The sequence below is a fragment of the Oryx dammah genome, unplaced genomic scaffold, assembly GCF_014754425.2.
Source record: "Oryx dammah isolate SB20612 unplaced genomic scaffold, SCBI_Odam_1.1 HiC_scaffold_15, whole genome shotgun sequence".
NCBI classification, from domain to species: Eukaryota; Metazoa; Chordata; class Mammalia; order Artiodactyla; family Bovidae; genus Oryx; species Oryx dammah.
Genome location: NW_024070199.1, coordinates 41,364,858 through 41,380,457, shown reverse-complemented (window position 1 = coordinate 41,380,457; position 15,600 = coordinate 41,364,858). Strand labels below are relative to the sequence as shown.

The following is a 15,600-nucleotide window of genomic DNA, read 5'->3' as shown; positions in this document are numbered from 1 at the left end:
TTATAAAATGTTGACTGATTACGTCCGTGTTTCCAGGGCAGGGATATTTTGTACAGAAGCGATTCCCTTCCTATAGCAAACCCTGGGGAATATAGCATCTCTGGCCCCACTGGAGATCCTATTACCATCCTTTCTTGGGATTCAGTCCTAAAATAACTACATGAAACCCCAGAATGCCCCAGGAACTGGGCCTGAGGAGGAGGAGGAAAGATGGGATGACTTGGTTAAGTTGGTCAAAAGGCAAACAACCTTGTCTGATTTCAGTCCTGGCAGGGGAAGTCGCTGTGAAATTCTAAGTCTCTGAAGCCCATGCCTCCTAGTGTGAGTGTCCTGCTTGACACCCAGAGCTGGTACCTCTTGGTGGCCTGAATCACCTCATAAACCCTCAGACACCTGTCCCAGGGATCAGCTCTTTGAGCCAGGAGAGGAGTCAGAGAACCTGGCACCCAAAGAGACAGTGTTCAACCTGCTCTGATTTCCTAGGCATTCCTCAGCTGGGCTCTGGTTGGTTTTGCATTTATTTTTACTAACTTCTTCGTATGGACTCTCTTTGTTATTTGAGCATTTCTCCTTGGGAGAGAGAGTGGATCTAGGTCAAAAAAGCCAACCAGTGGAGAGGTTTGGGTTAGGTGTGGTCAGGCTGAAGGGAGTGTTCTCTGCCCCTGACACTGGAGACTTTGCTTCTTCTAAGTAGCTCTCACTTTTTGAATATCATTTAAAATGGACAAATGCCTAGATTGCATGCAGCAGGCAGAGATTATTCCCGGTTAACCTATGGGGGAAATTGAGGCCTGAGAGGGCCTGGGGCAATGTAACAAGTAGTGGAAAAGTTCAGTGCTTTCACTTTGTTGATATCGTTTGATCCTCACAGTAAGCCTGGGAGAGGCAGCAGTCATGGAAGGTGTTAACCCCTTTTACAGATGAGAGTCAGAGAGGTGAAATGAGGATTGTTCTGGAAGATGGTAAAGACCAAATAAGAACTCGGGATTTCTGACCTGAAGCGTATGTTCCAGCACCACTGAGTGCAGTCATCGGGACTCACTGTGCAGCTGCACACCCCTCTTTGGCTGTCCTCCTCTCCTCATGCCCTGTTCCCACCCTCTGCAGTCCTAAGGGCAGGCCGGGACTGTCTTCCTAGACGAATTGGCCTTACTCATCTTTGGATCAGGAGCCTTGTGACAGTTTGCTGACAGCAGTGGACTCTCACTGGAGGAAAAAACCCACTGAAGTGGTTTGCATACAATGTCAAGGGATGTCATGACTCCCCAGAGCCCATCTAACCTGCTTCCAAGTTTAAAAAAGTCTGCCCTCGGTCTTATTCTCCCCTTAATAATCCTCCTCCCAGGAAGGTCGGTGACCCTATAATCATAGCAGGGAGCTGGGACAGGCTCTGGGTGATGTCAGAGGGCCATTCCCCTCTTTCCAGCCTTTCCTCTGGGGCCGAGATGGGCATGGAGTGCCTGAGGCAGGACATTTGTGGCCAGGACCTGGTCTCATGCTAACAACTTGCCTAAGGGGGGAGACCAGCAGAGCAGAGCAGAAGGGAGGTAGGGCCAGCAGGAAGGGCTGAGAACCCATCAAGGTCCTAGGCTGCCCCTTGCAGCCACCTCTGGCCACCCTCCCTGTCCCTGGGGCATGGAGCAGAGGCTGGGCATGGGGCTCCTTCCCCTCTTCCTTGACTGGTTATGGCTCTTCCGGGGCAGAGCTGTGGCTCATTCGTCATGTTCTACTCAGCCCCACTCAGGGCCCGGTCTGTCTGTGTTGTGTGGATTAATGTGGGTTGTGTGCAGTCTCTGCTGTGTCTTGGGGTGCTAGCCGTGGTCCTGATGACAGAGGATGCTGCTTGGAAATGAGGCTGTCGGGACTCCCTCCCACCACCTTCAGTAAGATGTGTGTGAGCAGGTGTGCCTGGGGTCAGTGATCAGTGGCGAATGGGTGGTGGGAGTGAGTGTCTGGTCGCCCTCTGGGGAGAAGGTCTGAGTCTAACATCCCTTCCCTTTCTTTCTCACCTGTACGTGTCTCTGTCGTAGTGGCAGCTCCTCTCCCCTCCTCTGTTGGAAGGAAGCTTCTCCTTTTGCACCCTGTAGCTCTTTTGCCTCCATCTGGGCTCCTCCCTACACCCCCTGGCCCCGCATGCCTTCCTCTCACCCCGGCTGCCTTTCTCTCGCTTGTCCTGCTGGGCTGGGACCCCCACCCAGGCCCTCTAACCCGCACGTGTCCAAGCTGCCATGGCTGTTCTGTGTTGCACGTCCCCCCTCTGCCCTCTTCCCCTGCCGGCCCCACCCCTTCCAGAAGCTGTGTGGGGGGTTGGGGGGCAGGGGCATCATGAACCCCTCGGGTGGAGGGGGACTGGGGGAATTATCCCCCTGTTTCCTGCTTTTACTAACGAACCTACCATTTTTGTGTCTGGACTTTGATTTGTCTGAGGAAACAGTCGGGTTTTACTAATCTCACTCATCTACCTCCTCACCTTCCCCAGAGACCTTCCCCCATCCCCTCCGCTCCTCGGCTTCCTTTCTCCCTGGTGCCCGTCTCCCCCTTTCTCTCTTCTTCCCTCACCCCCACTTCCTCCATGCACCTCCTTATGTTACCCTGCCTCCTACTGCCCTCCCCCCACCCCCTGGGCCAGGGAGGCTCGAAAACACCAGGACAGATACACAGGGGTTAAGGCAGCCCTTTTCCCATAGGGAGCACCGCGTGGCAGAGATTCGTATAAAGCAAGGTGGACAAGGTCAGATTTGCACCCGGTCGGGAGGGGTGTCAGGGAGGGCCCCCAAGGCATGTCCTTCTAACTCTAGGCTGAAGGCAGCAGCCTCAGAGGACCGTGATTCTGTCCACATTCTCTCCCCAGGCACCAGGTTCACACGTGGCGCACAGGCAGTGAGAGCCGTGTGGCCCTGATCGTCAGGCCACTTGACGGCCACTTGAATGGTGGCTGTGTGTCCCCTGGACTGTACTGGGATTAGTAGAGTCACAGGGACACATCAGGCCAGGGGCCCGGCCTTCAGGAGCTGACTCTCAGTTGGGTTTCTAGACATAGACTCAGGAACCACTAGTGGCCCGATTCCTGGTCTCTCAGTGCGGCCCTGGGAGTGGAGGGCGGGCTGGAGGCCCCTTTCCCCCGCCACCTCTCCCTGTCTTACTCCCAGCCCTGCATCCCAGCCCCCTCCTGCCCTTTCTCCAGCCCCTCCTGCCCGTTCTAATCTTGTCTGCATGTTTTTGTGACTAATACTTTGACCCTTTCCCTTTCTACCCAGATCTCCACTTCCTAGCCTCGGGTGGGATGGAGGGAAGAAGCAATAAACGATAATGACCAGCCCTCACCTCAAAACAAGACTCAAAATCTTCAAAGTGCCCACTTCTGCAAAGATACGCCCTTACCTCTGTCCTTGAACCCAGTGCCCCCAGCACAAGGTTTGATGGTTCCCAGGAGGGGGCCCCTTCAGCCCCACCCGCACACACTGTGAGGCTCCAGCCCAGCATGAGGGGGACTCGAGGGTCCTGTGAGGGATGGGCCCCTTGGCCCTGTTCGCTCATGTCCCTCAGGTGTTCCCAACACCCACTCCCCATCCCTGCAACAGTCGAATCCTGGAGACTGGTCACTGGAAGATGGCTGGTGGCATGTGCGTATGGACTGGTGTGGGAAGGACACTGTGGGCTGTGATCGGAAGGCCCCAGTCTCCAGACTTTGCCCAGAAAGGGATGCTGAAGCACATTTGGGGAATGGGAAGCGGGAGGAGCTGTAGCCTGCAGAAGCATGGTGTTGAGTTCACTGTGAGCTGGCTTCCTGATCGCCCCTGTAGGAGCCTGACTGTCCTAATCTACTGCCTTCTGAGAGTGAGGGCTTGGGGGTCCCCCGCCCTTCCCTCTGTGCCACAACCTGGTTGGATGTGGGTGCTCCTCTGGCTAGACTTTTTGGGGCTCGGGTGGACATTTGCCCAGGGAGCAGGGACTCATGCAGTTCCCTGCACTCATCACTGTCCCCGCACTAAGGTCACTTTTGCCTTCCCCAGGCCACTACTGAGCCCTTTTCACCTTCTTGGAACACCAGGTATGCCCTCATCCCTACCTGTCTTGTTTTGTTTCCTGAGTTTTCAGCCCAGGGACAAGGTAACAGGAGGTTAGCCTGTCTCTCTCTATTCCCTAGCCTGGCCTTGACTCCATAGAGTAATTGTGGTGGTGAATGAATCAGGCAGGGTGATGAATAGGCCAGCGGCTGTCCCCTCCTTGGGGGACAAGAGAGTGACCCCAAAACAGAGGGACCCGGATAGCAAGACAGACCCAGCAAGGGGGTTGGGACCAGTTAGGAGGTAGTGATGGGAAGGAATCAGCCCTCAAGGGCGCTGTGTGTCTCCTGAGAAGTGCCAAGGCTCCCTAGCAGTACCTGGGTTCCTGTTCCTCACACCCTTGCTATTGTCCAACCTCCCTGTGGGCTAAGACTAAAAGGACTCCACCATGCCCTGGAGGGAGAGCTGCAGGGGTGTTGAAGCCACCAGGACCCCAGGAGAACTGGTGCTCTCTGTCTCTTTAATGAGAGATGCTCTGAAATCACATGTGTGTCCAGAGACCCTTCAAGAGGAGAACGGTGCCATTTGTATCCCGGGGGCCCCCACTCCCATCCATCTGTCCATCTGGCGCCACTTCTGGGAGCCACTTCTGCTGCTGTGCACAGTGAACACCTCGGGCGCCCTTTAGGCCTGTGTCTGCCGAGGGCCGTGGGGCCGGCCTCAGCCCGCCCTGAAACCATCAAATCTTGTGCTGCCTCCTTTCTCCCCCTCCCCACCCCCACTGTTCCTCCTCCGAGACAAGCAGACATAAAAATGGAGAGTCCCTCTCCCCACTGCCCCCCGGCCCCTCCCTTGCCCTGCCCGTGGCTCTTCCCAGGGAGTTGATGCCAGTTGTCTCCTTGTCTCTCCCCCTCCCTCCCTGGGCTGGGCAGGTGACCATCTCGGTGGACGGGATCCTGACCACCACAGGCTACACGCAGGAGGATTACACTATGCTGGGCTCTGACGACTTCTTCTACATCGGAGGCAGCCCCAACACGGCCGACCTGCCGGGCTCGCCTGTCAGCAACAACTTCATGGGCTGCCTCAAGGACGTGAGTAGGGCCAGGAGAGGCGGGGGGCACCCTGGAAACCCCGGCCTGGCCAGCCAGTTGCCCGGGGCCTCTGTACCTCCCACTCTGTGGCAGGAGACCGCCTCTCTTCAAAACCTGAGGCCCACTGGCCCTGGCAAGAGGCTTCTCCTCTCTCGCTTCCTTGAGCCCTGGAGGCCCCCTTCTTCTCAGAGGACCCTCAAGGCAGCTGTGTATAGAATAGAGAGTGGTGGGCATGAAAACTAAAGACCAGTGTTTCAGGCCCACTCAGCAGCTCTGTGACCTTGGCTGGGTCCCTTGACCTGTTTGACTCTTACTTTTCTCATCTGTAAAACGGGTATTTGGTGCCTACTTCTCGAGGCAGCTGTGAGGGGTAGATGAGAACGTCAATGTCAACCAAGTGTTCCTGGCGGTTCCAGTTATTATGAGCTGCAGTTCAGCAGCGCCAAGGGCTGCCATGCTCGTGCTGGGCAGGGAGACAGGACAGAGAAATAAGTGCCGCGAGGGAAGCACTGCCCACAGCCTCTGAGCGTGCAGTTCTCGAATAGCGGTCTCGGGTGCTGAGCAGGGGCTGCAGGCCTGGGTGGCAGGGCCCCGAGCTGTCAGGCAGGTCAGGTCCTAAACTGCTTCCTGTTCTTCATCCTGGGACCCACCCACCCCCACTACGGCCCTCTGCAGGTGGTCTATAAGAACAACGATTTCAAGCTGGAACTGTCCCGCCTGGCGAAGGAAGGAGACCCCAAGATGAAGCTGCAGGGGGACCTATCATTCCGCTGTGAGGATGTGGCTGCCCTGGACCCCGTGACCTTTGAGAGCCCCGAGGCCTTTGTGGCACTGCCCCGCTGGAGCGCCAAGCGCACCGGCTCCATCTCCCTCGACTTCCGCACCACGGAGCCCAATGGGCTACTGCTCTTCAGCCAGGGCCGGCGGGCCGGGGTGGGGCCCGGCAGCCCCAGCACTGCCCAGCGGGCCGACTACTTTGCCATGGAGCTGTTGGATGGCTACCTCTATCTTCTGCTGGACATGGGCTCAGGGGGCATCAAGCTGCGGGCTTCCAGCCGCAAGGTCAACGACGGCGAGTGGTGCCATGTGGACTTCCAGAGAGATGGGCGCAAAGGTCAGAGGCCTCTGGATCTTCCCCTTTCTCCTGGCCGCCCCTCTCTGGGCTTCCCTGATAGCTCAGTTGGTAAAGAATCCGCCTGCAATGCAGGAGACTCCGGTTCGATTCCTGGGTCAGGAAGATCTGCTGGAGAAGGAATAGGCTACCCACTCCTGTATTATGGCCTGGAGATTTCCATGGACTGTATAGTCCATGGGGTTGCAGGGAGTCAGACATGACTGAGAGACTTTCCCTTCACTTCGCTTCACCCCTCTCCACCCACGCTGACAGTCCAATCTGCTGTTCTCCTTCCCTCCCCTTCCCCTGGCCCTCCCAGCCCCTCCCTTGTCCTTGTTGCCATGGTGCCTTGGTGGAAAGAATGAGGAAGAGCCTCTTCCTGGGAAACTTTGGGGCTGGGAGGGCCCTCCCCCCAGACAGGAGCAGGGTCATCCCATTCCAGCAGTCTCTGACGGCTGAGGTTCTGTCCATCACATGTTCCCAAAGCACTGGGTTTATACACAGGACACAGGTAGTGAGGGCTGTGTGGCCAATGATGGTGATGTGTCCCCTGGATGGCGCTGGGATTAGAAGGGTCACAGGGACACATCAGGCCAGGAGTCAGTCAGACCAGTCAGATCAGGTGTGGCTGGGTGCACACCTCACACTCCCACTTCCTGCATGTGTGACGTCAGGCCAGCACTCGATGCCTTGCAGCTTCAGTTTGCTTTTCGATAAAAGGGATCATTAACCTGGGTTCATCAAGAGGGGAAATCAAGGAAAAATCTGTAAAAGCATTCACTCAGTGCCTAACACAGTGGTTATCCCATTCTCCTTAAACAACAACAACAAAAGCCTTCCCAACCTTGCCTCCCTTCTAGCGAGATCCTTTCACCTTTCTTTATTAACTCACTCAAATAGTGAGTGGCTATGGACACCAGGTGCTGTCCAGGGTGCTGTAACGAGGCAGCGGTGAGCGAGAGCCTTGGCTGTCCTGGAGCACATGTTCCGGTGAGGAGGCCCAGTAAACACCACACTCTGCCTGGTGAGGGGTCTTACACAATAAAGCAGGAGGGTGGAGGGTGCTGGGGCCAGGCAGGCGCTGTTCTTGAATCTTCTGCTGCTTCTAGCCACCCCTCCTCCACTCTTCCTTTTCAGCCTTCTTTCCCCATCCTCTTCTTGTTTTCTTTCTAATTCTCTTCTTTACTCTTCTTCATCTTGTTGGACAGGAAAGAGCTGATACAAATGAGAACTGACACGTTATCCAATTTAAGCCCTTATCAACGTCAGCTAAATTTTCATGCTCCCCCAGCTGTCACTTTACTGGGCCTTCATCTCGGGATAGAATGACTGTCCCCACACACACAGGGAGGAAGGGGGCTGCCACGGCTCCTGGAGGTATCAGCCTCTCATGGGCCTGCTGCTGCTTCTCAGAGAAATGTCGCCTTCCCCAGGCTTTGCGGCAAATGGGTTCATCCCCTGGTTTCGTGTCATGATGGTACCAGGGAGTCTTCACAGAACACAAATTGCCTCCCAGGGTTTCCACGCAGGGGATCTGTGACTCTCTAGGTTGGAAATCTGCTCAGGCCTTGTAGAGAACCCCAGGGCCCTCTGCTTTGCTCTGTCTTCAGGCAGTGGTTTCCTTAGGCTCACTCGATTGCCAGACCCCATACACCAGGCCTGGCTGGCCCGTGAGTCACTTTGGCCATTTCTGATGGCCCAGCACAGACTTGGGGCTGTCACTCCAACAAAACTCTCTTTGACCTTTCCCATGTTTTAAAATTTTCTTGTGTTAATTTATATACAACATAAAATTTACCATTTTAATCATACTTAAGTGCACAGTTCAGTGGTGTTAAAGGCATTCACTGTTGTGCAGCCAGCACCACCATCAATATAGAGAACATTTTCATCTTTCCAAACTGAAAATCTGTCCCCATAAATACTAACTCCCAGCCCCTGTAAACCACCACCTTACTTCCTATGAATTGCCTACTCTAGGGACCTCCCTCACCTGGATCACACAATATTTGTCCTTTTATGTCTGGCGTATGTCATTTAGCATAGTGTCCTCTAGTTTCCTCCACATTGTAGTATGTGTTAGCTGCGTGTGTCAGGCTTCATTTTTCATGACTGAATAATATGCCATTGTATGAGTAGACCACCTTTTGTTTGTCCATCCATCTGCTATTGAACACTTGGATTGTTGTTTCCTTCCCATGTTTTAGAATGACCTTGAAACAAGATGTGTATTCACTTTAGTTTCGTTTTTAAACATTTTTGTTGAAGCATCATTGCTGCAGAGCATTGTGTTTGTTTCTTCTGCACAGCAATGTGAATCAGCCATATGTATGCATACCTCCCCTCTTGTTTGGGTTTCCTTCTCATTTAGGTCACCACAGAGCACGGAGTAGAGTTTCCCTGTGCTATACAGCATGCTCTCATTAGTTGGCTCTTTTATACAGAGTAGTGTATATATGTCAACCCTGGTCGCCCAGTTCATCCCTCCCCTCCCCCTCCCTTGGTGTCCACTACTGGGCATATACCTGGAGGAAACCATATTTTCCAAAAGATACATGTTCCCTAATCTTCACTGCAGCACTGTTTACTAATACAATGACCAGGATGTGGAAGCAACCTAGATGTCCACCAGTGGCGGAATGGATGAAGGGGATGAGGCGCACTGTGGCTTCCTCCTGCTGACTCGCCATCGTATGCTTTTTGCCCACCATGGCCTTCCTTCTTTCACCTTCTGTTCACTTGTGGAGAGTCCCCCCTGGTGGTGTCCTTGTCCAGGAGACCCCATAGTGGGTGGGTGGAGCAAGCATTTGGGGATCTTGCTGCATATGGAAGTGTAGGTGATTGGGGGCCGTGATTGGGGGGCTGGGCGGGGGAGTGGGGATCTGATGCCTTGTCAGGGAGGACAGGCCAGGGACCCCAGTGTTAAAATGGGACACAAGGGGAGGGCCTCTGGTGCAGGGGAGGGTTTGCACCGAGGAGAATGAGCTCTGAGTGAGGAGCCAGTGTGTCGAGGAGGCCCTGCGCCTGTTCCTGCAGACCCATGCTTGGTGCCCCCACCCCCAATCTCTGCCTATTTGGGCTCGCATGGTCAAACCATCTTTACCTCTCTTTAACCCTATTGAGATAGGTGGCCTTTTTACTTTTATTTTTTAAAGAATTCTTCAAAACTGGAGAAAAGAGAAAGGAAGGAGAACGTTAGAATAAAAATTACAAACAGAATAAAGCTTCTAATTTATACGTTTTGGCTTCTTAAGATCTTAGGAAAGGCTTTGAAGCTCCTGCTGCTGCTGCTGCTAAGTTGCTTCAGTCGTGTCCGACTCTGTGCGACCCCATAGACGGCAGCCCATCAGGCTCCCCTGTCCCTGGGATTCTCCTGGCAAGAACATTGGAGTGGGTTGCCATTTCCTTCTCCAATGCAGGAAAGTGAAAAGGGAAAGTGAAGTCGCTCAGTCGTATCCGACTCTTAGCGACTCTTAGCGACCCCATGGACTGCAGCCTACCAGGCTCCTCCATCCATGGGATTTTCCAGGCAAGCGTACTGGAGTGGGGTGCCATTGCCTTCTCCTACCTGATCCCAAATCTTTTTTTCTAAGATAACCAACCCCTTCTTCCAAAGAATTCTTACAGCCCAGGAGCTCCATGCCTGGCTTCCCTTTCCCGGCTGCCCTCCTGTCTCAGAGGCTCCAGGAGCTGATCGGCCTGCCCGTCTGCTCCACCAACCCACACAGGGGCTCCTGGTCCAGGGGTAGGGGATGCAGGCTCTGGAATCCTGCCACTTGGGTGGTACTTCGGCTCTGGTCCTTAACTGTGGTGGCACTTTAGGCAGCTTTCCTAGTCTCTCTAATCCTCATCTGCCATTTCCAAGTGGGATTGTAAAGGATCAATTCCTCAGGGTTATCATGAGATTTAAATGATATATGTGAAGTGCTACCATAGGGTCTCAAGAGTCGGACACGACTGAAGCGACTTAGCACGCATGTGTCCAAGTGCCTGGTATGCTAGGCATGCAAAGTCGCTTCAGTTGTGTCTGACTCTTTGCGACCTGTAGCCCAGACTCCACTATCCATGGGGATTCTCCAGGCAAGAATACTGGAGTGGGTTACCATGCCCTCCTCCAGATCTTCCTGATCCTGGTATCAAACCTGTGACTCCCGCATTGGTAGGTGGGTTCTTTACCACTAGCACCACCTGGGAAGCCCAAGTGCCTGGTATACAGTCATAAAAGCCCAATAAATGTTAGTGGGGGAAACTCTGGATTCAAGTCTTTCAGCCTCCTTGGGGGTCTCTGCCTCTGACTCCTGGCCTGAGGGGCTGGCTGGGGGAAGGACATGTCAATGATCCAGCCCTCTGGGGGCATGTCCACTCCTGGTACATCCTCTGAGGACTTGCTCAGGTGGGAAGAAGGCGTCTAGACTGAGGCCCACCACACACTGCAGCTGGGCTTCGGCGGCTCACACGGGTTTCTGAACTTGGGGGCTTCCTTAAGCAATGTTTGCAGCCCAGGGCTGTCGGGGTGCGAGGGCAGAGCATCCTTTTTTCTCCTGGGACGTCTCTTGGTCCTGCCTTCTCCATTAGGCCCACAGTCTCCCTCCATCCGATCCGCAGGCTCCATCTCGGTGAACAGCCGCAGTACGCCGTTCTTGGCCACCGGAGAGAGCGAGATCCTGGACCTGGAGAGCGAGCTGTACCTGGGCGGTCTCCCTGAAGGCGGGCGGGTGGACCTGCCCCTGCCCCCGGAGGTGTGGACCGCAGCGCTGCGGGCTGGCTACGTGGGCTGCGTGCGGGACCTCTTCATAGACGGGCGGAGCCGAGACCTCCGGGGCCTGGCCGAGGCGCAGGGGGCTGTGGGCGTGGCCCCCTTCTGCTCTCGGGAGACGCTGAAGCAGTGTGCCTCGGCTCCCTGCCGTAACGGGGGCGCCTGCCGGGAGGGCTGGAACCGCTTCGTCTGTGACTGCATCGGGACCGGCTTCCTGGGGCGGGTCTGTGAGAGAGGTGAGGCTGGTCTGCACGCCTGTGCCTCTGTCCGTCCCTGTGCCCCATCGAGGACCATCCCTGGGCCTGCCAGCCCTGTATTGATTGGCTTGGTCTTCTCTCCCTTCTCTGGCCCCTGCCTGTCCCCCCCTTCTCCCTCCCCCCACTCCTGGGGCAGAGGCTACGGTCCTGAGCTACGACGGCTCTATGTACATGAAGATCATGCTGCCGAACGCCATGCACACGGAGGCGGAGGACGTGTCCCTGCGCTTCATGTCCCAGCGGGCTTACGGGCTCATGATGGCCACCACCTCCAGGGAGTCTGCGGACACCCTGCGCCTGGAGCTGGACGGGGGCCAGATGAAGCTCACTGTCAACCTCGGTAACTGCTCTGTCCGTGCCCCGGGCCCTTTCCCCGACCCTGCCTCTTACCCACACCCCCTCTGTCTGGAGAAGCTTGGTGGTTGCGCCAGCGAGAGATGGGCGGTGGGAGGTGCCAGCCCGGGTCTGAGCCCCGGTTCCCCGCGAGAACTTCCTCCCAGAGAGGACGCATAGTGTAGATAGATGCCTCGCGCTCGGCAGAACCGTGGGGAGGGGACCCGACTGTGTCTGGCGTGTGATAGTCACCCTCCCAGGGCACTCCTGGGGCTTGGAGTCGTCTGTTCGGTGCACACACGTAAGGAGGTAGTTTATGTCTCGCTGTCAGCTCATCCGCTTGCTCATACGTTGGTTCATTCATTCGCAAAGCGCTTGCAGACGCCTACTGATGTTCAGCCCGGCTCCCTGCCTCAGCAGATCCAGAGACAGAAGGACCCGGCCCCCCACACAGCCGCCCTCTTCTGCTCTGAATTTAAAGAGCCATGTCTGCGTGTCTGTGTGTGTGCGTGTGCAAGCGTGTGTGCATGTGGGTGGACAAGGGGACCCATCGGGACATGTCATCTTCCCCGTGTCTGCTTTCACGTGAGTCCCCATAGCTGCCCGGATTTTATAGACTGGGAATGCCTTATACTGACCTACCAGCATCACAAAGCTAGTGACGGTCAGGGAGGAGCCCAGACTCAAACCCAGGCCATTTGCTGAGGTTCAGTGCTTCCTCTTGGTTTCTGACAGAGCTGGGAGGTGGAGGAGTATCAAGACCCTTGTCACCTGATGGCTTGATACCTCTGCCCCGCCCAGAGCAGGCGTGGCTCCACTTCACCCGGCAGTCCCTGGAGCATCCATGTGGGCAGTACCACGAGGCCTGTTGGACTTTCTGTGGCTTCAGGAGAGTCAAAAGGGGAACAGCAAGGCCACTCGTTCGGCTGTCACTTATGGGCCACATCTTAGTGCCAGAGTGTTCTGAACCTGGGGTGACAGTAGTGACCCCAGGACCCCAAGGCGAGGTCCCAGGGTCATGGAGCTGTCAGTTAGGGCCATGGAGCTGTCAGTTAGGGCAACCTTGGCAGCTAGAGGTCCTAAGCTGCCCAGGCTGGGTCACATTTGTCCCTTTCAGACTAGCCTTTGGGCATATGGAGGTGGAGCACCCAAGAGCCTGTCATGTGGGAAGATTCAGGCCTCTGGGGTGGCTTGTTGTGTCCTGGATCTGGAGGGGAAGTTAGGCTCCTCTGAGCAGATTAGAATCCTCAGCTGAGGAGAACACAGAGCTCTGAGCTTAAAATATTCACCTGGAGTCTCATCCTAACATTGGTCTCCAGGGCGTTTGGGGGACAGACTGTGGCCTTTTGGGAACCCATTCCCTTGCTGACAAATTTACACTGTGTCCTTTCCCCTTTGGGCCACCTGGCCTTTGTGCTTCTAGGACAAAGAGTGAGGCGGGGGGCCTTGGAGGTGGGGAACTTTAGGGTTCCCTGAAGCTCTGTTTCTAACCACAATCACAGCCTACAGAGTGGGTGGTGGGTGGCAGGGGAAAGCAGGATGGGAGACATCCTTTGCCAGCGTCCCACGGGCCTGTACAGAGTCCCCTGGCACCCCTGAGAGGGTCATAGGAGGAAGACACCAACCCAGGACACCGTGAGTGGCCCTGTGCTTCTCAGACTGCTCAGGTCTGTGTACCCAGGGTCTGTGTACCCAGGTCTGTGTATCCAGGGTCAAGTACCCTTTGCCCTGGAACATGTGTGTCCCCTGTGTGGTGAACACACGGCTCTGTACTTGGTGGGACACTGCAGGGGACATCTGAGGCTTCCATTTGCAGGGAAGGCAGATGCTTCTTCCTCCACTTGGACTGTCTTAGTTTCCCCACGAAGAACCATGGATCCCTTGAGATGAGACAGGAGGCAGCAGCCTTGGCCAGGGCAGTGCACTCTGGTGGGCCCTGGGGACATTTCACCCTCAGGCCCTCGCTCCTTCTCATGGACATGCTTTTCGATCTGTGCCACATACGTTTTTAGAAGTTAAGGGACAAGGTGGCTAGCAGGACAGTCCTCCCACCCATCCACAGAGATGCTGTCTCTAGCGGCTCATGACGCGCTGTGACCAAAATGCTTGGGACAGTCACATCTGTCCACAAATACCAAGTGATGTGCATACAGGGAGATGTGTGGCTGCTGTGTAAACCACACAGACACACAAGTGGTCCCCACCCTGCCACCAAGCCTCCGGCTGTGATGGGAAGAATACTGGGCTGGGGACCAGAAGATCTGGGTTCTAGTCCTGGTCTCCTAGACTGCTGGGTAAGTCATATCCCCCTTTCTAAGCCTCTGTTTCTTTGTCTGTAAAATGGGGATAAGAATCCTCACTCTACCTCCTTTCTGTGGTTGTTTTGAGGCTTAAGTAGAAGCGTGGAAGTTACAACATTATATGATGCAAGGCACACACATAGAGACTGACTCAGCCAAGGGAAGGGAAGTCATACTGGGATAGGGACCGAAGCTTAGAGCCAGGCCTGGGACTCGCCTCCACATCCCTTGACCTTCGTCTGGCCCCACCTCAGGAGCTCCATCCCGATCCCCAGCCTGCTTGCTACCCCGAGAGCCTGGCAGGCTTGGTCTGTGGCCGCGTGGTCTCATCTCATCGGCAGGAAGCCAGGCTCCCGCAGGCAGCTCGTCAGGTGCTCACTGGATTAACGCAGACTCGGTCCGGAAGAGAGTGGAGCTGGTGACCACGTGGTGGGAGAAGGCGCTTGGAGCCAGCCTCAGGTGCCTGGGTGTTTGCTGGGCCGGAGGGGGCCAGGAAGGCCTGGGGCTGCTGCCCCTGTCCAGGCAGAGAGCCCCAGGAGCGGATCACGCTTCCTGCCCTGGCCTCTACCGTGTCTGCCGACCCTGAGCCAGTTCCTGGAGCTCTGCTGTCTACGGGCCCTGAACAGAGTGGTTGGTCTCTGTTCCCAGAGTCCCTGATTCATCACCCTGTTCCAGTGTGATCTGGGTTCCTGGGTTCCTTCTACCTTGGGCATGGCCTGCCTCTTGTCACCCCCCTGGGGTTGCCTTTCTCTGCTATGTGCCTGTCGGCCGTCCCAGTTGCCAGTGAGGCTGACACGAAGGGTGAATTGTAAGTGAAGCATCTCCAAGCTGGTGGCGCCCTTAGAAGTCACCTCCTTCAGCCCACCCCCGTGTGTGCATCCGCCGTGCCTCCCCCTGCCAACGGGAGGCTCTCCACTTCTGTTCAGATGACTTCTGTGTCAAGAGCACCCCCCCTCTGAGATGGCCATTCTCATCACTGGGTCATTCTTCCCTGGTAGTAACATCCTCTTCTGAAATCCCTACTTGTGAACTTAGTTCTGCTGTCTCAAGCTGTACACAGCAAGTCTGACGGTCACTCGTGTTTTAAGCTAGGCTTAATGCACATTACATTCTAAAGCCCTTTAATCTCTGAGACCATGGGGCGGTGCCTTGTTCCCACAGGGTGGTAGTTTCCATGGGGCTCTTTTAAGAGGCTCTTGAGCTCTTTTGAGGCTGAGCTGCTGGGCAGACGGCTGTGCCCAGTGCACGCTGCCACTCTGCAGTGTCGCCTCCAAGAGCCTCCAAGATTCCAGCCAATGGGCTCCTGAGGCTCCTTGCAAGGAGCTCCGGCCCCCTCTCCCCCACCTCCAATTCACAGGGTGTGGATGGGGGAGCAGGTGGGATGCAGAAAGCGGAGCCTGGCTTCTTTTCTGGAGTTCCTTTCCATACAGATGACTTTTTCCCACCTGTCTTATCACACATTCATACCATCATCCTGGTCTTTAGGCCCAGCCAGGGCCTTGGTGGGTCTGTGCACACCAATCACTTCTGTCCGTTTGCTGAACTTGAGGCGCAGGTTTCTAGTTATCAGGGTAGCAGTTAAATCTCCCTGAGCTGTGCTCTGGGAGTTGCGGCCACCAGAGGGCGGTCTCTCCCACTTACCCGCAGTTGCTGCCTTTCCTCTGGGACAGTGCTGGCTGCCTCCTGGGTGCTCAACTTCAAGGGGAGTTTGCTCCCCTCCAATCCCACTGGAGGAGCGC

At 55.6% G+C, this 15,600-nt stretch overlaps 1 protein-coding gene across 4 annotated transcripts in view; it reads left to right on the top strand.

Annotated features, from left to right (window-relative positions):
* NRXN2 (neurexin 2) overlaps positions 1-15,600 on the top strand; it is a 99,943-nt gene that overhangs the window by 35,133 nt on the left and 49,210 nt on the right. For all 4 annotated transcript variants that reach the window (XM_040256160.1, XM_040256159.1, XM_040256158.1 and 1 more), the window contains 4 exons: positions 4,940-5,101; positions 5,777-6,215; positions 10,821-11,207; positions 11,365-11,568. In XM_040256160.1, the coding sequence (XP_040112094.1) occupies positions 4,940-5,101; positions 5,777-6,215; positions 10,821-11,207; positions 11,365-11,568 (1,192 nt within the window). The remainder of the gene's footprint in view (positions 1-4,939; positions 5,102-5,776; positions 6,216-10,820; positions 11,208-11,364; positions 11,569-15,600) is intronic.